General features: G+C 28.2%; 1 protein-coding gene across 1 annotated transcript in view; it reads right to left on the bottom strand.

Moving 5' to 3' along the window:
* The window catches only part of LOC107456704 (glycine receptor subunit alpha-2-like), a 155023-nt gene extending 137995 nt beyond the window's left edge, over nucleotides 1–17028 (bottom strand). The window contains exon 1 of the mRNA XM_016074641.3: nucleotides 16742–17028. Coding sequence (XP_015930127.1) covers nucleotides 16742–16833 — 92 coding nt within the window. The 5' untranslated portion in view covers nucleotides 16834–17028. The remainder of the gene's footprint in view (nucleotides 1–16741) is intronic.
* Nucleotides 17029–25845: the final 8817 nt, after the last annotated feature.

Raw genomic sequence — 25845 nt, 5'->3', positions numbered from 1 at the left:
ATAATCCAACTTCAAATTTAGAATGTAAACTACGGCTGAAATACGTAACAAAAATTAATTGAATTTCTTAAAATCTTAAAAAATTATTTATGAATAGTGCATTTTAAAAAAAAAGCTTTACTCCATTTTAGAAAAATTAAGGAAATTTATAATTAATGAAATATGTGCCATTGCTTTATGCAGTATTTACAGTTATGATTCACAAATGTTTTAAACTGGGTTTTAAGACATTTCTTACACTGTTAGAACAAATATTCCAACTTTGATAAAATTTAATGTTTATGATCTGTTATGATCTGATTAATATAGGATACAAATCACATAGTTTAGAATGTTTACCTATGAGCACCTTTTCCTTAGGACAGTGATAATTTCTAGGAACCTGTTGGTGACATTGGCATTATTTATATGTATAACCTTAGCCAATACATGACATCACATTGAAAGCAAGCTTTGGAATAATGTAAGAGAGAGAGATTCTCAATCCTAACTTAAAAGTAACATTTTTTCATGCTTTGAAAATGATCTAAGAGAAATTGCTTAAAATTAATTAGAAATACTGATTGTCAAAGTTAATTTTACTTAAACCATATGGTTATTGCAGCTCAAGAGAAAGCACTTTCTTAATTTACAACATTAATTTGGAAACTTGTTCTATGATATAGAACAGTTAGCTTCAAACAGCTTCTTTGAATTAAATAAGTTATTTAGTTTAAAATAATTGTTATAAAGTTTATTTTTCTAAAACATTTAAATAAAGCTTCTTATTTGTTTAAGACATTTATAAAATTTTTAAATGCGCATGATTTTCCCTCCACCCCTAAAAAGTTCTAATACCTGCATTTTAAAATTGGGAAGACGTCTCCACAAGAACGCGATATTAATTATACATATAATGATTTTATATGTTAGGCTTAAAATGAAAAATTTCATATTTTGTGTAACATATTCACGATGTGCAATGTTACACATATTCACAATGTACAATGTCACAATGTTTACTACTATCAATTTAAAATGTTTGTTAGCATGCAGTTTGTTCGAATAAAACTTTCCAAGGTAAACACCTTGCTGTCTTTCTTACTGTCGCAAAGTACAAAATGTTACTGTACCGTGGTACAACATCGTGTTGCATTGTCATCTCATATTGTTTTGTCATCACATTATGTTTCTTCATCACATATTGTGTTGTCATCACATATTATTTTGTCATTACATATTATTTTGTCATCACATATTATTTTGTCATCACATATTATTTTGTCATCTCATATTTTTTTTCATCACATATTCTTTTGTCATCACATATTGCTTTGTCATCACATATTATTTTGTCATTACATATTTTTTTGTCATCACATATTGTTTTGTCAACACATATTTACATTATGTGAGTAATAAAGCTTTAACTTCTTAAATTATTGAATTTTTTTTAAAATTCTTATAGAGATAGAAGCTTTAAGATTTTCAACACTACATTTTTAAATATGTTAAATAATAATCTACTGAATAAAACTTTAAATAAGGATTTTTTAAGGGATAATTTTTAAAAAAATTTTAAATGCGATTTCATTACTTTCAAATCATATTGGAATTTTTTTTCATTTCATGAATTTTAAAAATTTATTTTTTCTTGCTCACTTCTAGTAACTTCACAAGAATAACTTGAGTCAACAGAAAAGTCTAGAAAAGATCAATATTTTACTCATTACTTAATAATCCTTCTCACCCAAACAAACTCGAAAGATAGATCACGGATTTTAACTTCCAGGATAATCCATACAAATTAAGTTAACTTCAATTATGTGACTAAGACTGAATGATTCACATGAAAAGTGACGAGATTTATTATCAGTTAATGAATATTCATAATGATATTCATAATATAATGCATATATAATATAATGAATAATATAATGTAATGTAATATAATGTAATATAATGAATATTCATGCTTTAAGATGAAGTATGTGAAAATAAATGTTAAATAGAAGGTTCCATCGAAAGGACTTTGCCTCTTTCTATTATTTTGAAGAAATTACAATTAAAACAAAACATTCTTACATAACTCTTCAACTCTTTTAAACTCTTAAATTCAAAATATTATTATCTTCAATCTTTTTGTAAAGATTATATCTATTAATATATGTTAAAAAAATTCTACTCAATGTACTTTTATTTTCAATTTCCCATATTGCATACAAACCTCAACAGCTATTTGAAAATTTAAAAACTTCGAAAAAATAATTTATATTTAGTACACAGTAGATAAACAATTTTTATTGCATTTTATTGTTCATATCCCATTGGACTGAAGCTAAGGAATTATGATCATCATGAGTTCCAAAAAAAAGAAAAAAAGAAGGAAATTTAAGCAAATAACACAATTTAGTTTATTTAAGTTACGCTATAAGACTTACAGAAAAATTTGTAACCTAATCATGATAGAGGGCAATTTATTTTCAATTTTAATTCAATTATTTGTACACAAAGGGTCACTGTAAAAGTATATATATATATATATATATATATATATATATAAAATANATTTTATAGTTTTGGAAAAATCAGAGAATTTAATGGAACTGCCTAAAAGGCTAATATTTTTCCAAAAAAAAAATGTTCATGTAATCATTTTTTTAAAGCAAAATTTATTTATTTTTAAATCTAACAGCAAGTATTAGTGTTTTGTAATTTATAATAGATATATTAGATAATTATAATATTTATTATACAGTTGTAACTAAAAAATTAACGTATAGCTAACAATATAATATATTACTGGTTACAAAAATTAGAGAAAGTGGCTAAAATTAATCTGGTTAAGCAGTGGACTTATTATTTATGAATTCTTGTGGTCACCATTGTTTTAAAAATAGTATAAGTAGATACATTTGTTATATATATTTAAAAACATCGATTTGTTGGTGGATTTTTGTACAAATAAAACATTCCATGTTTACCTCTATAATGTTTCACCTATGTTGAGCTTTTATTTAATTTTTTAATGTATGTTGTACCTTTAAAGTCCTATTATAAAAGTGATTATTATAATGTTAAATCATTGAAAATATTCCTTTCCAAATATATTTTCTAGTCTTCATTCAATTTTTTTATCAGTCTTTGTGGTCACCCTGTCCTTTTCATTTTCTTTTGTCCTCTTCTATCTATATATATATATATATATATTGTGCAAAATATTAGCAAGATATCATTTGAGTTCTTATTTGAGTTTCTAGTTAGATGACTGTAAGCAGGTCAAAATGTCACCACTGAGTAAAAGTACTTAGTACACTGAGGCCGAAGTATCGGAAGTGTAAAAAAGTATCATCTCACGATTAAAAAAAGACCGCTAAAGGTGGAGATGCTGTGCTATGGCATGCCAGTGGCCGTCGTAGGAACACCACACCTCAAGATTAACTGTATATACCCAAAGTAGCGAAAATGAACAGAGATGTCACTCCTAGGCAGGTAGCTGCTGACCTTGCAACCACTATCGGTACGCATGTTTCTGACAGAATCCATCTTACGGTGATAAAATCAAGCTGATTTTCAGGCACAGAAACCTACTTGATGCTTCCCGTTTTAACCATGCCATCGTCGAGAAAGATTACGTTGGTGTAAGGAATGTATTGATTGGGGTAGCCAGCAGTGGTCCAGAGTGATGTTGTCCAGCGAATCTCAATTCACAATAAGTCATTCTGGTTACCAGTTAGTGTGGAGAAAAAGAGACACGTTGTGCTCAACAATAGATTGATGAACGTGATCGGTATTGCCCTGGCATGGCGGTATGCGCAGGCATCATGCACGATGACTGAACACTGCTTCACATCTATGAGCAAGTTACATCGCAGCGGTATTGCAGAGAGATTATTTAGGATCATGTTTGTCCTTTTAGGTGTGTGATAAGTCCAAACCTTCTCTTTATGGATGAGAATATGCTGCAACATAGGTGAGCTGAGGTATCGCACACACTAGAATGTAAAGATATTGACCATATGCAATAGTCTGTGAACTCGCCGAACCAAAATCCTATAGAGTATGCCTAAGTTGTCCTTGGCAGACGTGTTTTAGAAAAAACACACTCTACTTATCCGTGCAAAAGCTGAAAATTACCTTGAGAGAGGAGTGGGACAATATTTCACAAGGAGTCTTAGATAATTTAGTGAGCAGCATAAATAACAGACGCAACATGTGCATTAGTAATCACGCACGAGGTAATCACACATCGTACTGAGGTTCTCATTTCTGCTTCATTCTGAAAAAAAGACCGGTTTTTCATGGCTGTTTAGAAATTGTTCAATAAGCAACATTTTTATTTTTAATTTTATTATTTTTCGTTATGTCGATACCTGTACTATTTTGCCCAAAAATAAATACACATTATGTCTACTAAATATGTACTTAGTTACATTTCATCAATCAACTTTTATTATTAATTATTCAAAGAAGTAGCAATTGTCAGGCAGTGCACATATATCTGTACTAACACTTAAAAAAAAATTTTTTTTTTGCGATTAACAAACTGTTTTCTTTGTTTCTCTCAGAATTGTTAGTCAAATAACCTCATTTTAATACATGCAAACCAGCTGTTCATTCCCAGCTGTTACTGTTTATGTTTGAAAGTAACAAAATTATTTTGCACAAATCCATTTTAAACGTCGGCTTTTTTAATATGGGTATTAGTTATGCTTAAATGCTAAGCTCATAAAACCTCTAAAAGGTGGAATATTTCTTAGCCATGGTGATTAGATGACACTTTAGCCGAACTTTATGATGCAGTTTTGGTCTTTGGTCTTTGGTCATTGACACGGAACCATAAATTTTACGAGTTAAATAACTTGAAAGTAAGATAAAAATAAAATATCAAAAGAGGAATGAAGCTTACTAAATAATCCGTAATCAGCACAACCCTAATCATTTTATTCAATAATATAATGAAAAGTTTTAAACAGAGCCACTGTTATAACGTGGTGTGAAAAATTGTACCACAATAAAAATCATTTTGGATATCATTTTGCATCCAAGGGAATATTAGAACTAACAATGTCAGTAAAATAATGTTATACAAGTGAAATAAATTAATTAATAGTAAATAAAAATTATATAAATAAGGAAATTTTATAATTAAATTAAAAATTATTAATTATATATAAGTATGCAAGAAAAAGTTTATTAGAACAAATAATAACTCGTTATAACTACTCGTTACGTATATTCTGCTAGTTGTAACTACTGCTTCTTTATGCAAAAATTGTTATAAGAATAATATTTTTATACATTTTTGAATGAATATTCTTACATAAAATAATTATAGAAAGGATAATAGAAAAACAGCATAATATATACTATTTAAAATAAACGGTTATTCCAATAGAGTTGAACTATATTGTTATTACGATAGTCGAGTGGGTTGAACTACGAGAAGATTCCTGCAATATGCCGAAAAGTTGTGTAAAATGATTAGTCTCAAAGCACAATTTCTAGATTATAATTTAAACCATTTGAGATCATTCTCTATACATACAGATGCAATTTACATTAATTAAACTATTAACAACTAAGTGAATTTTATTATTGACAGTAACAAATATTTTATTTTTAAAAATACTTTTATTTTAAAGCCCTACATTTTTATGTAAATATTCCCTGTTTATGTTTTGTGTTATTTCTAATAAAAACGCATAACGCAAATATATTAAAAAGGGAGAGTGTCATTGAGAATTTAATCAAATACTATTTAACGCGTAATTTTATAGAATAATATTATTAAAACATGTTTAGGGGGAATGAAGAAAAACTTATATTGTCAATCTTTATTAAACTAAAACTATTTAAATGACCGTTGCCATAAGCAATGATATCAAATGGGTTTTAAACAGTGCAATAATATAAATTCATTCTTAAATAAAGGAGCACTAATTCCACAGAATTATTTCTCAAATTAGCCTGTTTTCACAAAAGGCAAAAGAATTTATCTTGAAAATGCTTATCTTTTGGTTGAAATCATTTTAGAATCTTACCTAAAAGTCCCTTCTTTAGTATAACGATCTTTACGTAAAATGATCAAAAGTTTAGAAAATATTCAACCTTTGAGGAACCGGAAAGAAAAGAACTAAGTACGTTTAAAACTTACTAATTGGTTGGAAGAAAAGATAGTTTTGAGAGTTCTTTCAAATTTCCTAGTGATAGCTAGAAAAATTGTTTTGTGTATCGGGTCCTAACTTTTGTGCAAAGCTGTTTTTAAACTATTTTCGACTTGAATTAGTTTATAAAAAAAGTCAATTTTGTTTATTAAGAATTCAATTATCATTAAATTCAAAATTTAAGCTTATAAGACTGTTTTAAGCAAAACCTTATTTAAATAAATAAGTGTATGAAAGACGCTATCTATTATTCTAGATGTATAATATAAGATATCCTAATTAATATCTATAAATATTACTCAAAATATGAAGAAAAAAAGCAATCATGAATCACGAAATGTTAACCACGATTAGTGTAAAATATATTATGAAACATAACATTTTCATCTTATAAATCTGCAAATACAAAATGTACCCTCAGTGGACTGATCGTTAAGACACGGTTCCCAGCAGATCACCAAAGTCAAGCATCACTGACTGCAGTCAGTGTGCGGGTAGGTGACCACTTGGATCAGTCTGCGTAGGGACCGAGGGTGTGCGGTATTGGTCCTCGTTAAACTGTTCTACCGTAAAGTGCTCGACTTCGCGTGCAGGTCGTCGGGCTACCGAAGTGGGGGTGCCATCCCCTCTGCAGAGGATCAAAATTGTGATGGCATGTCTTCGGATCATCCACAAGGATGTGCCTGTAATTTTTTTTTTAAATCCCCGGTGTTAAATTATAACTACACCCTTTAGAAATCAACGCGCGAATCCGCATTAACTTGAAATAAAGTAATGAATTATTCACACAATTTTCTTTAACTTTTAAGTATTGAACGGCATAATTAAATAATTTTTTGTTAATACAAATCATTTGCATTTATTCGGTTTTTACATTAATTGGAAATCCCCAAGAAACGAACTAGTTTCTACATCTAAAACTGAAACTCGAAGAAATTCGGTTTTCATGAATTCTCAACAAAATACGAGACTGTTTAAGCTGGCATCAACTTATTCGAATCAAGTATTAATTTATTGAAATAAATAATTGCGTATTAAATTGCTCTAATAAAAACACTCACCTTCTTTAACATTTTAAAGAGTTGAATTATTCAAATTAACTCCTTTGAAAGACTAATGACTGTAAATCTTTTTAATTAACATTTAAAATTTAATCCCAAAAGTGTTTTTATTTTACTGATTTAAGTTTCGAATATTTGTTACTTCACGTTTGTTTCTTTCGTAATGCTTAATTCCGCGTAATTGCTGAATTAACTATTTTTTTCACTTTGCATTGATAAGATAAGGATTTTCTGTTCAGAATTTGCACTCAATTAAGCAGCTCTTATATTTGAATGAAACATTAACTGAGATTTCATTTTCTGAGAAACGAGCGTTCATTTAGGTGATTATCAGTTGATGGAGACAAATGTAGATAAATAATATTTAGTGAATATTTATAAAACGTGTATTAAATTGACTATATTCTAGTATTTTATTAAAAACAATAATAACACTAATATTTGTTTTTTGATGAAAAAATTCATCTTGTTCATGCTTCCAAGGTATAATACAAATCAAATAATTATTAAGATTTGTTATTTAAGGTATTAATTACATTGATAAGACAAGGGTTCTCTCAATTAAGTTGTGGATAAATGTGTGGTTTTATTTATTTACGCATGGGAAGGGAATCTCTCTCTCTCTTATATATATATATATACATATACATATATATNTATATATATATATATTCACCATAACCACCACTTACTGTCATTGCAGGTCATTTTCGTCATCCATTTATTTTATGCGTGGTGACTAATATTCACAAAATAAACTCTAAAGTTCTTGGTAACCTATTACACAAACTATGCATCTTTTAAGAACTGTCTCAACTGGTTTCTTAAGTTGACTCAACTGGTATAATTGAATTTCCAAAATACTTCATGAAACTTTTTTACTTAAAATGGTTAAAAACGTTGTAACTAACACTAATGCAACCGAAATAAAAATTTATATTGATACAAGAAACGATTCTTTTTAAGTCAAAATGAGTTTTAAATGAAGTTACATAATATATCAAAAAAACAAATAACCTAACAGCAAGTATTGTTTGAACTCCAAAATAGTTGCTAGAATAAAGAGGACAGAAATTACCGAAAATTTAAAGCTGATTGACTGCTCAGTAACTGACTGGCAGTTTTAACTCTCGTTGATATCCTAATGCAAATTCTGCAGTAAAATTAATTCTATTTATTCAGTAATTAAATACTTCTGATATAAGCCGGGAATATTTTGTGAAGTTTTCAACAAAAAATTTTAGACATGTGGAAAAAGTTCATATTTTTAATAACTGAATTTCATGAACTGACCATTTCTTCTTTTTTAAATTAAAAAATAGTTTTGAAAAAATTCAGTTGATCATTGTATGCTAAATTCTTAAGCAAAAGTTTTTAAAGAGAAGTATTTCAGTAATAATTGTCGAGCTTTATGGTATTCCCATAGAGCCAGAAACACAGTAAATTTTACCTAATTCTTATAGTTTTGAAAATAATTTTTTTCTCAGTGTAACTTGAAATTTCAACTAAGCTAGTTTTTCTACATTTTGCTTCTGAGTCTATTCGTTTAAAATGTTCCATAAATTAAAAATAGTTTGGAATTTTGGGATTAAAATAATAAAAACTTAATTTATTTTTCAAATAAAAAAAAATATATATATATACTTAATAAAAGCGACTTTCAGATGGTGTATATCCCACTTTTGCTTTGATTGAAATCGATCTTTCTTTTTGCCAATTTCAGAATTCATTTTATTTTTACTGATTTTATTTTATATTTGAGGCCTCAATAGAAAGGTTTTAACTTTCTGTTTAGCAAAAACTTAAAAATATAGATTAAAAGCGGGTCTTAGTCGTAAATTCTATCAAAATTGTTTAGTTTTAAGGACTTTGAAATACAAAGAAATTATTTAAACCCTTATTACCATTATTGCACAATTAAATTATGCGATTGAAATATTATTATACGAATCAAAGTATAAAATAGTTTAACTATATTGTTAAATGAATTTTATTGAAAATAAAGCTCGATAGGTACTGTATAAATAATGTAGGGAGAACAAATATAAATAATGAAGACACATTAAGTTTTTTTAATAATATTTTTAAGTATTAATGAAAACAAAGAAAAGTTAACAAAAAAACATAAGAATAACAAAGAAAAATAAACATAAAATTACTTTAATGGAAAAAATAACTATCTTTCTCATTTAAAAACTCGTGTTAGTTATAATAGTTAAAAATAGTTACTCTAAATTTAAAAAAAAATAGAAAATACCTATAAAACAATAAATGCAAAAACTAAAGCAGGTTATAAAATAAATATTGAAGCCCTTATGCAATGCAAAATATTAACATCATTTCATCTATGAACTACATTGCAAAAAAATTCTGCAATTCAATCAACTGAATTATTTTTCTAGAAAATGATATCTTGTTAGACTTGCCCTAGTCTTTAACTGCCGTTTCTTCTGTCTACATTCAAAAAGAATGCAGAATCTCTTTTTGTACGCCGAAACAATTTCAAGAAAATTTATTATACGGGTTGTTACATTTATTTATTAAACTTGCTAGAGCAGCAATCATGAGTTTTGTTCAGAATTTCTGATTTTACATGTCCTTAAATCTTCTCCTCATTTGTTTTAAAAGTCTTTAATATCGTATCTTTTCCAAAATGGCATTACTCTTCGTATTATATTTAGGTCATTGTTATTACTCGGATAAATATTTTTCGTAAAATTACCATACTTGTATGGTAATGACATTTCTGGTAAAAAAAACGATAATTCTGGTATTGAAACCAAAATATACAGTATTTAAGGCATTCATTTGCAAATTTTTCAATTAGTATTACAACAATTTACCGGAAATTCTAGTTTTTAAAACTATCATTTTTATTATCCCAAATTTATTAAAAATACAAAACTTAAAAGTTAAATGGTTTTTTGCCATGACTTAAGATATGATAAATTTACCAAATTTTAATACATTTACTACCAAAAAATATCGTAATAATACTAAACTTTATTATTAATTTTACCTAAGAACTTCGGTAAAAATCACTGTGCCTTTTGGTGTTTTCATAGAACCGGAAATGCATTAAAATTTCCGTGTCATAGTAGTTTTGAAGATAATTGTTTTCTCAGTGAATGTCTAATATAAATTCTTATGAATCAGGAATACAGAATTTTACGTTAATTGTTGTTTAAGTTTGAATTTATTTGTTATTTTTTCATAAGTAGTTGCATTATCTCTTATAATATTGTATTTTTCGACTTTTTTTTTCAATACAACCGTACAGTGTGTAAGGAAATTATAAATACACACTTGACTAGCTGAAATTATAGTCTAAATCTACAAAAAAAAATTTATTCACTTTAAAAACTGCTTCAATTATAAACATTATTTTTCGAAAAAAAAACTCTTTTTACATAGAAAAACAATAATCATTCAATTTTTGTTGCAACGTTATTGTAAGGAAAATATAAGTGCACTAAGAAGAAGAGCCCCCAGTAATAGTTACATGCAAATTTCTCCTACGACACTAACTTCCGGATTGCAAGAATCAAACATTTGGCTATTCTGTCAGCAAAAACAGAGCACAGAGTTAAAATGCTGAGTAATACTGAGCTTAGTGAAAAACAAGTGATAGAAATTTTGTTTTTTCCTTTTCAAAAGAAATCCAATGGAACTATAGCTAAATTAGTTGGTAGATCTATCGGTATTGCGCAAATTGTAGCAAGAAAATAATTTAATATCAGCAAGATAAAAAAAAAACAATCAGGAAATCAGCACTAACTGATTGACAAAAGAAGTGTTTTTCACCAAGCAACAGTAAAAATCATCTCCACTAAGCAAATTCCAGAACAATTCCCATTAATACATAAATTTACATACTATAGTTTCAGTTCTATGAACAGGAACCTTCCTCATTATCTAAAAGTTAAAAAAAAAGGTAAAGAAGTAACGAAGCAAACATGTGTAAAGTAGTTTTTAACCAATAGGGACAAAGGGAGCAAGTTCAAACAGGGAAATACCAATGGGGAGATAAGAAACAGATGTGAGGGGATTTAGCGGTAGCATGGTCAAAAGATCATTAACTAAACTATTAGAATTTTTCAAAATATAAAACGACAAACGACTCCCAAAAATTCGGAAGGTGAAGAGCAGTATTGAATAATTTTAGTAGAAAAAAAATCAAACCTGTGATTTGAATTCCAACTGCGTAGAGCGATAGAAGATCAGTTAATATCCTGAACATATCTTTTTTCTGTTACTTAAGTCGAAATATAAGGGTAAATTTATTTTGTCCAATGCAAGCAAGACCACATTGAGACGAAATTTGATAAATACCCGAGTTACTAATAACACAGCAGGGTCTTTAAGTTCGGTGAAATTTAGCATATTTGCAGGAGAAAAAATAACTTAAAACTCAAACTTATTCAAAATTGTATCAATTTAGGAACTGATTTTTGGATAATAAGGTAAACAATCAAAGTGTTAAACTTCAATTTAGTGAGTTTGGCAGATTTTGAGATTAATATTTTATTGGAAGAATCGATTTTTTTAGAAGAGGATGGGATGAGTGATTATGAGGGGAAGTGAAGCCACAAATGGTTTTATAAAAACATTAGTGAGAAATTTATCACAATTACAAGTAATAAGAACGTCTAAGAAAGGTAAACACTTATTATTTTCCTGTTCAAACGCAAGTTGCATGTAAGGATCTATATAATTCATAATATTGAGAACATGATAGATGTCAGTATTGTCTATCAATGAGAAACAATTTTCGATTTATCGTTTTTAAAAAGGTAACTTTAACAAATGAAAGAGTTTCACTGCGAGGTAGTGCATATACAAGTCACTTAAGAAAGAGATGAGAGGATTACATTTAGCTAAGACATCAATCATTCTATAAAATGTTCTGTTAAATGTGAAGGTGGACTGTTCTGAACAAATACGAGTAAAATTTACTAATTCGTCAATTTCAACTTGGTAAAAATAGAATTCTTGTAATCTTACTTTAAGGTAATTAAGGTTACTATTAATGGGACCGTTGGTGAATAAAGATTTTACATCAAGAGAAACCATTTTGTTACCATTAGGTTTGAAGTATGAAGCTCTTCAAAAAATCATATGAATTTCTGACAGTAAATAAATTCACACTTGGGAGAAAATTGAAACAATGTGCTTGACCAATTTATAGAAAGCGGTCTCAATATTATGAATTCTATAGATCTTTGCCTATAATTTACGTTTGAACAGGAAAGTAATAAGTGTTTACCCTTCTTTGACGTTCTTATTACTCGTAATTGAGATAAATTTCTCACTAGTGTTTATCGAAAACTATTTGTGGTTTCACTTTCCTCTCATAATCGCTCATCCCATCCCCAAACCAAAAGATAGCTGCCTTATTCACACATGTTTCTAAAATGCGTTCAAATATTTATCTCTTCAACGAAGAGCCACTTCACTTTAAGACTATCGCTGTAGACCGTGGTTTTCCTTCTAATAAAATTGATTCCACCTATAGAAAACTAATACATATCTCACAAACTACCAAACTCTGTAAATCGAACTTTAATAACTTGATTATCTGAAAATCTGCTCCCAAATTGCTAAGATTCTGAATAAATTTGAGTTTAAAGTCATTTCTTCTCGTAAATAAGCTAAATTCCACCCACCTTATGGACCCAATTGCTGATATTAATAGCTGGTTATTCCGTATCAAAATTCCGTATCAATATGGTCTTCCGTAGATTGGACAAACCTTAATATCTAATACGTAATAATAGTACGTTACGTCCTAATAATATTACGTAACCTTAAATTTCAACTTAACGAACATAAAAGATACATCCAAAATACGGATATTAACTAATCTTCATCGCTTTACATCAGTGTTTCCCAAACTTATGACTTTTGTGCACCCTTTCTAAATTTTTCGCAAAGTTGTGTACCACTAATAAAAAAATGAAAGTATTTTTTACTAGAAAAAAATTGCACGAAAGTTAAAAATCACAACTGGCTGTTGACACCACTAGTTACTAACTGTTAACTCTGCAAAAAATAGCCAATAGAAAAGTATGTAATAGTAAATTTTCATGGCTTGCTTTATTTTTAAATAAAACAATTTTAAAATTTTGGTTTGTTGCAAGATATTTCGTTTAAGAACGCGTACCCCAGCTGAACTGTTCCCGTACCCCTGGAGGTACGCGTACCACACTTTGAGGAACACTGCTTTACACAGTAGGAATTCAAATCTCTGGTTTGATTTTTCTTCCGCTAAAATCATTCAACACTGTTCTTCACCGTCCGATTGGGAGTCATTGTATATTTTGAAATATTCTGATAGTTTAATTAATGATCTTTCAAGTATGCCACCGTTTCCGAATATTTGGAAGTCTATTTTAATTTAATCTGCTGCCCCCAGGGGTTCCTGATAACCACCCTTACACCTGTTTATCTCCGCATTGTTATTTCCTTGTTCAAAATTGCTCCCCTTTGTCCCTATTGGTTACATCACTTCAAACGTGTTTGTCTTTTATTACTTCTTTACTTATTTTGATGTTTAGTCGCTGAGGAATGCTCTTGATCATAGAACTAAAATTATAGTATGCCAATTTATGTATTTTTATTTGTACTTAAATCACGTTATTTTTTTATTTAGTATACATAGCACAAAGTCTTACCCTTTCCTTTGTAGAAAATTCAGACTAATGTATCTCATACAACAGTTGCCTAAACTCTAAGGCAAAATAAGAATGTTATAAATGTGAAATTAAAGGTGAAACTTTTGTTTACTCAAAAGTATATAGATGCTTGACTATCCTCGGGCAAAATAGTGATTTCTTTGGTCGACAAATGGTATACTGCTATTTTCTCTGATAAGAAAAATTAAATCTGAATGACCCTGATGGTAATAACTGCTATGGGTAATGTTTGCGCCCCAAACAGAAGAAGTGTTTTAGTAGACAATCAAGTGGAGCTGAAATGATGGTATGGGCATGTATCGGATTTGGTGGAAAACCGGATAGTTATAATTAATTAAGATAAGGATGCAAAATATTTTCGATCTTTGTTATATAATCATTTAATACCTTTTCGGTCTTTATTCAGAGGACATATTAGGATATTTATACAAGATAATGAATGCGTCTTGCCAAACTACAATGTCTATAAAGATGTGGTTTGAAACAGAAAAAAATTTATGTCATAGACTGGTTATCACGAAGCCAGGACCTCAATCCAATTTAAAACGCCAGGGGTCAATTACGTATTGTTTACGCCACTAATACTCCTCAGTTCATGTATGTAGCAATCTATGACTGTTGGGACAAAATTGATTCTGGATACATTCAAACTTTAATTAACAATATGCCAAATAGAATATTTCCACTTATCAAAGTCCAAGGGTCCATTAAATATAAACTGTAATTAAAATATTTTTTATATTAAAATGTAAACGTGTATTTATAATTTCTTTACATGTATATAATAAGATAATATGCATTTATGTTTATATATTATGAAATATTGCTTGAATTGCACATATTCACGAAAGAAATGTAACTTAAATGAACAGTTTTAATGTAAATAAAGAATATTTACCTAAGCAGACTGTAATTCAATCACTATATTTCGTGAATCTCTTGAAAATTTGATTAATTACTGATAAATAACGCAATATTTGCTGGCACTTAATTCTGAGTCAATGTCGTAGTTTAAGGTTTGCGACATTTTTAGTTACATATGGCAAATCATTACTAGATATTTGTGTTCATAAAGTAAATGCATCGGAAAATTATGACTGCTTTAAAGAAAAGGGGGTATAATTTAAGAATGTATAACATTAATACGTAAACTATTAAAATTAAGGGACATCAAAAGGATATGAACCTTAAAAATTTGCTAAAAGCACAGTCACTCCCATAGCAATAGCTGAAAGTTTTGCAAAGTATAAAATAAGTTTTTTCAAATATTTTTATATAGATATTATCTTTGGAAGGATTTTAAGAATTTAGAATATTTTAACTCCCAGCCATGCCTCATACATATTTTTCTGTAAAAAAAAGTATGAAAAGAATTATATTGTACAATCCAGCACTCTGTTAAAAAAGACAGAAATACAGTTAAAAAAACAGACAAAAAACATCTTCAAACAGTTGGCGACTTTGTTAATTTCTCAAAAACACTTTAAACTTCACCAAAACAGTTAATTAAACTTTATTTGACTGAAGAAAAATTATGTTTTGCCATCTTCTTTTCCATTAAAATGGATAAAATTACGTTTGGAACCGAAAGTGAATCCAAAATAAAAATAAAAGTATTTTTCACTCATAACGAAAAAACTTCACCAAACGCATTAGCACTATATTCATCTAGATGCATAAGTAATTTTTTAATGTGGTTCTTTTCATATTTTAAAAATTACTAGTTCCGTAATAATTGATTTACGAAATACTCATACGTAAGCTTAGTTCCAAAAAGTTCTTCCATCTTTTTTTTCTTTTAAAGTATATTATATTTCTGTTAACAATTACCAACGATGTGTTTTTTTAGTTCATTTATTATTAAGAATTAGCAGCACAGCTTTCTTTTAACAAAATCTCTACATAAAATCTGGAAACTAGGCCCAAATTGATTGATAAAAAGAATTACAACATTTTCTTCGTTTCATTCAGTTAAACGAAAAGTTTTCAAATCTGTTATAAAAAAATATTTTCAACTTTGCTGAATTTTTTTTTCCTTTCCTACCTAAACAATGAATGAAAATTGATGTCACGGTAGTACAATAAAAGGAAACAGAAAATAAAAGCAATTATCTTAAGTTTTTTTTCTCAAAGATGAACTCTAAAAATATTATTTATACGAAATTTCTAAGTATAATATAACGTAAAAAAGTATTAAAGTTCAAATTAGGTTAATTTAAAAGTTAATTAAGTTAATTTTAAGTTATTTCAAAAATAAGTAGGTTCAAATATTAAGACAAGTAATTAATGATTATAAATTACAGGAATCTGAAAATAGCCCTCGCAAAATGTATGTTTCGAATGAATTGAATCACTTAAAAACAATGAACTTAAATACTAACTATGAACTTAATTAGTTAATCAAACTGACATGATATTAAATGACTATTCAACATCCGCAATAATTAATTTCAGAGGTTAAATAGATATATAAATAAACAAACGCTTGTGGAAGTTACAAATAGCGCTCGTAAAATATAGTTTCTGTGCAAAATGAATCACTTAAAAGTGACAAACAAAAATTACTATTATGAACTTGAATAATATATACTATAAATACAAACTGTCATAAAATTTAATAAGAATTCAACACCCCCAATTTTTAAACAAATAAAATTTAAAATGCGTAAAGCAATAAAAATCTAGAGAAAATAAATATTAATTTTAAACATATAAATCATTAACATTTAAATAACTATAAGCACACAAAAAAGTAGTTTTCCAGTAGATAGAATTTTTCTCTCAATATAGTTCCATATTTCACACTATTACCATAATAAAAAAAACAATAAATACTCACCCAAGTGAGCACGTGGTCGGTGTTGTCAGTAAAGAAAAACATAGAACATTTCTCAAGACATCAATTCCCCGTTTCTGTCGACTCCACCCCATTACTCTTAATATTTTTATCTTTTTTTCAGATGATTCAATAAATGGTGCTTAAAAAAGTGATACCGGAGCATCAGGAGCAAATGATGCTTCAGACTTCATCCGTGGGACAGAGAGATGTGAAATCTTTCGGAGTCTTTTATGGGTCTATATATGTATAATGGGTGTTTGTTGCGCCTCCCTTGCGCGTTTTGAAATGTCCATCATCGGGTCTACGCTGTTTGGGATAACCTCTGAAATTTTTCTACGCAGAAAAGGAATGCGCAAGCGCGTCGATTTTCAACTCTTTTACTAGAGTTTGGATTTAAGAGAGTTAAACTCCATCAAAAGTTTAGGAAAGATAGCTAGATAAATACTAAGTGTTTGCAAATAAAAGACGTTCTCTATTTATCCTCATAATTATTTAGGGAGCTGTGCTTATAATGCATTGTATGGGAGAAATTTTATTTGTGCATATCGAACAAAAGTACAAATGTGATATTTCTTTTGAATTTAAAAAATAAATTTCAGAAAAATAACAATGATTAAATAGATTGAACTATAAGGTTCTTAAATGTAAGGATGATTTTAGATCAGATAACTTTAATTTGTTCCAATTTTTCCCCTTTTTTTTCCGCCAGTTAAAACTTCCACGGTAGGATTTTGAGGTTAATTTAAATTATGATATCTAAAACAATTCACTACTCAACGATATCCGTTTATTCGCATTGATTAGAATATTGATGCTCGTTGTCATTTAAATTTTCTTCAAAAGTTTGAAATATTCGCTGGTTTTAAATAAAATTCTTGACATTGTTAAGTCTTTTAGTGTATCTTAACAAGATGTGCATATCGAATAACTTAGATGTGCATATCGAATAAAAGTGCAAATGTGATATTTGTTTTGAATTTAAAAAATAAATTTCAAAAAAAAAACAATGATTAAATAGATTGCACTATAAGTTTCTTAAATGTAAGGGTGATTTTAGATCAGATAACTTTAATTTTCTTCTTCTTTTTTTTTTTTTTTTTTTTTTTTTTNTTTTTTTTTTTTTTTTTTTTTTTTTTTTTTTTTTTTTTTTTTTTTTTTTTTTTTTTTTTTTGCTAGTTAAAATTTTCACGTTAGGATTTTGACGTTTATAAAATGATGGTATCGAAAACAATTCACTACTCAACGATAGCTGTTGATTCTCATTGATTAGAATAGTGATGTTCGTTTTCATTTTAATTTTCTTTAAAAGTTTGAAATATTCGCTGGTTTTAAATAAAAGTCCTTACATTGTTAAGTCTTTTAGTGTATCTTAACAGCAAATATGGTGGAAGTTTCTCAACACCAAAAGAAGTGTAAAAGAATTCTCCTGATTTACTATCAGAGTTTAGATGAGAAGTAAACTTTAAGCTCCATCAAAAGTTTGGAAAAGTGAGTTAAATGAATACCAAATGTTTGCATATGAAATAAAATCAATATTTTAAACTTAACTATTATTGAAATTATGGATATAAAATTTTTAAGGGTATTTTTCTATCTGTCTAAACTTTTATGACAGTTTGCGCATAAATATCGTGAAAAAATGATCTTTAAAAAATTATTATATATAATACTTAATTAAACTATATTGCATATTAAGCATACCTACAATTCTGAAAGAATCGGAACCTAGGCTTAATGGAGTTGAAAGGGATAGAAATCAAATGTTATAAAATTATTTAATGCAATAGGCAAATTTATGAATTTAGATATAATTATCTCATAACAACATAATTAACTTTATTGCTCAACTAAATATATACACATCATCATCATGTAACGGTGAACTTCTTCTATGTTCCGTGTCATATTAGATTGCGTAAAACGTTTGGGGAAGTACTCTAGGTTTAAGTAAAATCCTTTAAAATTATAAGTAGTTACTTCGAGGATTTCTAACAAAAAGAGAGTGATTTTTGGATGAATTTTTTTTTCATTTATAATAAAAATATAGATATAATTTAATTATCTACTACAATATTTAATTGAATTTTCGGTGACCAACTTGCACTTTCAAGGATTAGCCGCTTCCTGAATCTTCATTGGTATAGCAATTCCGTTTTTTTTTTTCGGATCCGATTTCATATTTCACTTTTGGTGTGCTCGTTTAAGAATGTTCTTCACTAAAGCCATTGGAATAAAATTCATTCCATTCTAGAGTCAAAAGCATCAATTTTAGTGCTTTCAACTTTAATGCGTATTTTGGTACTTTAAAAAATTGGTATTTTGGTACTTTGTTTTAATTCAAAATTTATCGTTAGAAAGCAGAAACTCGAGATAATTAAAAATTATAAGAGTTCTAACAAATTTACTTTGAAAAAAAACATTAACAAGGTCTGCTTCGACAAGAGCAAGAAACAAAAGACAAAAATAATAATATCAGTTCTGTCTTATTCTATTTAACAGATAAATAGTTATTGTTGTGGAGCATGGGATTTGGGCGTTTATTGGTGATTTCTGAACCATTTAATGTAGATTTAGGCTGTTCATTACAGATATTAGGTTATACAACTGTCTTTAATTTCTTATTCTTGTAATATCTTGCTAAGGCACAAGATTAAGGGGTACTGAGGTGGAGCGATTTGATGCCATTAGACTGATTTTTTTTTCCTGGACTTCAAAGTCAATATTTATATCTATATGGTCCTCACCTCAGGCAAATTTGCTACATCCTTACTATGTATTAAATTGAATCTTGTTTTTGTTCAAATTAAACCTTTATGGTTCAATTTATGTAATCGTGCGAATTTTCTATAACCTTAAAACGATGATAAATAGAACAATTTTTCCGATCTGATAAGACCATAATTTTGCAATATCATTTCTAAGAAGGATAAATTTACGCTAAAGTAAGGTTCAATTCAGCCGTATATCAAGGTTATAAGAAACACATCAAACATTTTTCAAGGCATATAGTAATGAGATACAAAAACAATTATCCCAAACAGACGTCAAAATATTATCAAAGATTTTCAGGTGTGTATATGCCAACAATTTATTTTGAGTGAATATTTGATAGCGATTTTTCTTTACTTAATTGAAACACGTGCGTATATTATAAAATCGAAGCTCCGATGTAGAATAATTAAAAGTATTGCTTATATTTTTCGTTCTTCCTGAAATAATATAAATAAATCATACTAATGGATTTTTCATGCAAATATAACATTATATTTCATTTGATTTATTGAAAGCGATTTTTGTGAACAAGACACATGCAAAAAATTCACCTAAAGACAAGGAAATTCAAACAAGTTTTTTGGAATCTATTTCACAAAACAATCAAACCCATATTTCTTCTTAACGTTTGATATATTTACGAAGACATGTTAAACTATGTTATATATTCTCCAAGATGTAAAAAAGAACTTCTTTATCACTTAAAAAAAATATCGCTGGCTACTGAAAATCTTTATTTAAATGAAAGAAAGAAACTTTATACTAATATAATCCAACTATTCATCAACTCAAGTCAATACAAATAGTTATAAGCGCAAATAATCACCACATAAATTTATATTACCAAGAAAAGATTTACAAATCTTCTATACACAAAAAACCATTTATTACGTCGTCACCTTTCAAAATTCTAAAGCTGCTATTAATTTGTATTTAATACTTTACTCTCAAATAACTTAGATATTTTCTTATCGCAAAGAAAAATTAATCTTTTAAATGACAGTCTTTTATATTATCGAAGAAAATTCCATTAATTTTAAAAGAAAATGCCTTATCATAATAAAGTAGAATTTGCATTGAACATGCATGTGGATTGAGTTTTTTAAACGTTAATATTTTATAATTTTAGCTTAAAAAGGATCATATTAAGAAACGAGAAATTTCTTATCGGATAAAACTTTTTTAAGTTATGAATAGAACTGATTAAATGAATGCTGATTTTAAGCTGCTAATTCTTATTTTAAAAATTACTTAATTTAAACTTATTTTAAAAACTTTTTATGACAAAAATAATCATGTCAAATTAGTATTTTACGTCATATTCAGGTGGGGCAAAATGGCATAAAATCACAGTCATTTTTTAATCAAATAAAAAAATTTATTGTGTAGTTTATAACGATTGTGAAATCCATTTAATAGTTAGTAATTATCTAATCATCAAAATTTAGGATGTGTAGTCAGTTTGTACAGCAACAGTCTCAAAATTCTGTTGATGTCAAATGCAAATCATTTTTTTAAATGTAATATTTTATTATGTACATTTCAATAATTACAACGAAGTTAATGCTGGATAATTATTATATCATTTATATCAGCGATTGTGATTATGAAGAATTCAATAATTATGATGAATGATGTTTCAAGTTATAGTCCTTCACCTAAAGCCATTTAAAGTCACAGTCCTGCACAAATGACGCATTTGCATTAAAAATATATTGACTGTTATTGGCTATATATTGCAAAAGATTTCACTTAATATTTTTCGAACTAAAACAACTCTGTCAATCAGTCAAGATTTATCTGATATCATCACAAAAAAATTAAAACCAGAAAGTCACGTGTTGCTGTTCGGTAACTAATTTTGTTTAAGGTAATCCTGTGCAGAAGTCAGATTTTGCAGGTATGTAAGAATTTAGATATATTTGAGGTAAAACTTGCAAAAATATGTTATATATTTTATTAAATTTATATTCTTAAGTATTTCCAAGCATTCATTTTATTCAGTTATTAAAAAAAAGTGTTATTTTCGTTCATTTGACATCTATAGATAGAGTTGTAGACATACCTTTGGCAAAATGCCCAGTAAATTAATGGAAGCAGCTTGTAGCAAAATCATAATACTTTTCTATGTTTGGAAAATGGAATAAAAGCTTATTTTGTCTACTGTTTAAATAATAAAATTTATTTTATTTTATGGTTTTCTTTTTATAGATGGTTTTCATTTAATTTTTTATATCCAATACTTTTTTCCTGTCAGTTTCAAAAATTTATAAATTTAATTTGTGTTTCAAAATTTTGAGTAAAATAAATTTGTTTGTTCACGATTTGCTTTGATATAGAATAATTTCAGTGTTTAAAAAGATTAAATAATAATAATAATATAGTAATAAAAAATGAACATTATTCGGACCTTATCTGATGGTTTCCTTTGACGTTGGCTTTGTATTGTTACCAATTTAAACCAAGTATCCTTTTCTCATGGAAATAACTATGTGCCCTTTTGTGTATGAGTATCCACTCATCACTTGTTCAAGAATACTATAATTTAACTGTCAGCAGCTCCCCCAAAAATGTTAACACCTGCATTCCGGCTATGACCTTCAGGTGACTTTAGTCCTTTGTTGGTAAAAATCGAAAGTTCTAGAAAATTCTTTTTTGTATTGCATCACCTTTAGCCAACTCAATTTTTACATTAGTTTGCACCAAATTTGCCATATTTCTATGTCTATGATTAAATTCTTATTTGGCGCATATTTGTTCTCAAGCCAGTCACTTTTGCCAATGAATACTAGCATAAAAAGGATAGGATGCGTGATGTCATTCCGCATGGAATTCATTTTCAATTTTTGAGTTCATTTTTTGCCCCTCTCAGGCATTATGTTGGCAACTATGCCTATTTAAATTTTCTTTATGTGTAAGTTTCTGTATTGGTTGCTGGTGGAGCTCAACGAATAAAATGTTTTTCTTTTAAAATGTAAAACCTTCTTCAGTCATTTTTTTATTCTGTTTCACTTAGGGATGAGTGATGAATTATTTTTAACTTAAGTTATTATTATATATTATTGTTTTCCTTAAAGTATGATTCTGCAGGACAGCTTCTAACTTTAATTTGCATTTAATTTCAAATCTAATTGTTCTATATTATAATTGTTGCTTTTTATCCTTTCATCTATTTTAATATTTAATCCTTAATTTTTTTTTTTACATAAATTTTTAATCCCCTTACCATAATGCTTGACGTATTATGGATGCAACTTTTTTTCAGTAAAATTTAAAAGAATTAAATTTATGAACAGCAATGACTATTTGCTTAAATCATGCCTTTGAAAAATAACATTTACAGTGTTTTGTTAAAAACAATTACTTATTTTCCAGAGGGTCTAAAATCCCTTCCTTAAAGGAATTGAAGAAACTGCCGGATATTATGACACTCTACCTGATAAAGAATATTAAGAACAAGATTATTTTTGATTCCTCCTGATAAGATCAGAAAAGTGAAAATCGAAATATTGATGATAACATGATTGTAAATGAAGCACAAAATGATGATTTAGATGTAACTAAGGATTTGTACGATATCAAAAGGACAATTGAAAGTATACACGAAACCAATGAAAATATATCATGCGAATTTTTACTCAATTTATTTAAAATTACAGAACCAGGAACTGAGCAGTCTGAAATAATTTATCGCAACTCAATGCATTCACATTGTACACTTACAACTAAAATCCCTGATGCAAAATGGAAAAATAAAGAATGTAATCGGTTAGACCCTCTACCATACCCGAAAGATCATGAAAAGGAGGGGGCAAAAATTCAAAGAAAGCGAATTTTACAGAAGCAAGAGAAATTATGTGTACTCAGTCCAATTGAGATTTTTAATTTTTATGCAAATGCAATGGTAGAACATATACATAAAGAGTCTTTAATTTATGCTACTAAGAAAAATAATCTGCGGTTTCTCCTCACAGAGCACGATATCAGATCATTTCTGGGCTTTCTTATTTTTCAGGTTACCTAAAGAAAATATTATTAGGAGAAAGGTCCCGATTGCACTACTACAATTGTGTCAAACAGCATGTCAAGAAACAGATATCATGAAATAAAAAATATATATATACATGAAAAAAATCATTGGATATGAAAATATTAGACACTTAATTCAAATAATAACAAAAAAGGAACATGCAGGGTTTGCAATGCAAAACCTATGACAATATGCAAAAATGTCATGAAGCATTGTTCAAAATGCTTTGTTGCTGCATCACACAAAAATTTTAAAATATTTTTTTTTGCAAATTATTTTTTTTTGTATCCTGCTAAACAAATTAAAATAAACTGCGTATTTTCATTCCAATAAAGGCAAATTTTTTATTTACTGATTGAAGACAATACTATTTCTGAAAAACAAAAAGTGCATTGGAATTCCAAAAGATGAGTAATATTTAGTTCGAGATTTAGTCAACGTGCTGTACACAAGACACGTATTTTCTATTTTTAAAAACTATTAAACAAAGTTTAAAAAATCTTCTTTTTTTCAATGGCTTTCTAGACCATAATAAATAATATGTCAAATCAATAGATTATTTAGAAAAATAAATAAATAAAGTTTTGCTTTAATTGGCTTAGAGGATACTATGTTGAGAGGGAAACCTTTCATAGCAAATACTCTTAACCCTTTATTAATAGTTGAAATTTTAAAGCTTAGAAATAAGTGAATTCAATGAATTTCATAGTATCTTAAATATAAGGGGAATATTTTGTGTTATGTATATTAATGCAAAAAAGTAATGAAATGAAATAACATGAATAAAGCACAACTGAAAGTACAGACATGGACATGCTTATAGTTTCAGTTCTAAAAACAAGAACCTTCCTTAGTGTCTGAACCACAAATAATAGTAGGAGAGTAAAGAAACAAACACGTGTCAAGGGATTTGACCAATAGGGACAGAGGAACAAATTTGAACCAGCAACTAAAGGAAGCAAGATAAGAAAGAGGTGTGAGGGATGCGGTGAACAGAAGGGGGCAAAGAATAGATTAGAATATATTTCTAAATAATGGAAAACTTTGTGTTACTACAAAAGTCAATAATTTAATATTATAATTTTTCAAAACAAAGAGTGATTCCCAGAAATCAAGTTCGGTAGAGGAAGAACAGTGTCGAATGATTTTAGCAGAAGAAACCTCAAACTTGTGAATAAAGTTCTGGCTATGCAGGCTGCAGGGAGATCGGTAAATTCCCGAAATTGTAGGCATATTTTTCGTGTTCTTTAAATTGATGTTTAAGGGTTCGTTTAGTTTGTCCAATATACGTAAGACCACATTGACATGAAATTCGATCCTCTGCCCTTATAAGCTAAGCCACTTTGCACGTGGTTGTCTTCTTACTTATCCAATTCGCGATCGCAACACTCGAATACGCCATGTGGGGAGAGACCGGTTTCATGCTTTTAGCCCTTCTCCCTTCCCTCTCCTCCTCTTTTCAGTTGTATAGGAATGTACTACGATAATTTCCCTTTTCTTAATATTTTTCCTTTTTATTTAATAAAAATATTTTTTAAAATTTCTATGATACTTTTCTTTAGAACTATGTTTAATGTAGTTTTCAGTTCCATATAGTTTTTTAAGTTAAAAAATTTTAATCTATGCGAAAATCAAGAGAGAAACTAACGTACTTCCTTCCTCTATGACTTTCCACACGCTAATGGGGAAAGCATGTGACGTGTTGCCATAGGAAAAGAGTTCTGCTCTACGCCACCTGCAGCCCATTTCGATCGCCAATATTATTTGGTGTTTAGACTCTACGGGAAGTTCTTGTTTATAGAACCGAAACTATAATACGTCAGTTTCTGTACTTTTATTTTCCATTCAGGTTTTTTTCTTAAATCCAGAATAAACCATGAATTTTCAAATACTGAATATTTTATATATAAAAATTCAAATAAATTATGACAGGATTGCGAAGTAGGTAAGTATTTTTACCATGATTTGTTTCAATTTTTATGATTTGAAAATATATTTTCAGGACTTCGTAGTTTACACTGGACTCACTCTTTTCTGTAGGGTAAATGTCAAATTGCTAATGGTTTTTATTTCTAATAAAATTGCTAAATTTAAATTATAAATTGTACCGTCTTTAAAATAACTGCAATTCAATGCAAACTGAAATTTTGTACACAGGGTGTTCGGTAATATGTTTACCTTTATAAATGATGTATGTTTAATATGTATTTTTAGATGTATATTCAAATATATATATATAAATAATTGAATATGTTATATTATATTATATATATATATATACCTGGCAGATGCTCTATCAGTG

The sequence above is a fragment of the Parasteatoda tepidariorum genome, chromosome X1 (genome assembly GCF_043381705.1).
Source record: "Parasteatoda tepidariorum isolate YZ-2023 chromosome X1, CAS_Ptep_4.0, whole genome shotgun sequence".
Classification (NCBI taxonomy): Eukaryota; Metazoa; Arthropoda; class Arachnida; order Araneae; family Theridiidae; genus Parasteatoda; species Parasteatoda tepidariorum.
Note: the sequence above shows the minus strand (reverse complement) of the source record. Positions and strands in the feature narration are given on the sequence as shown.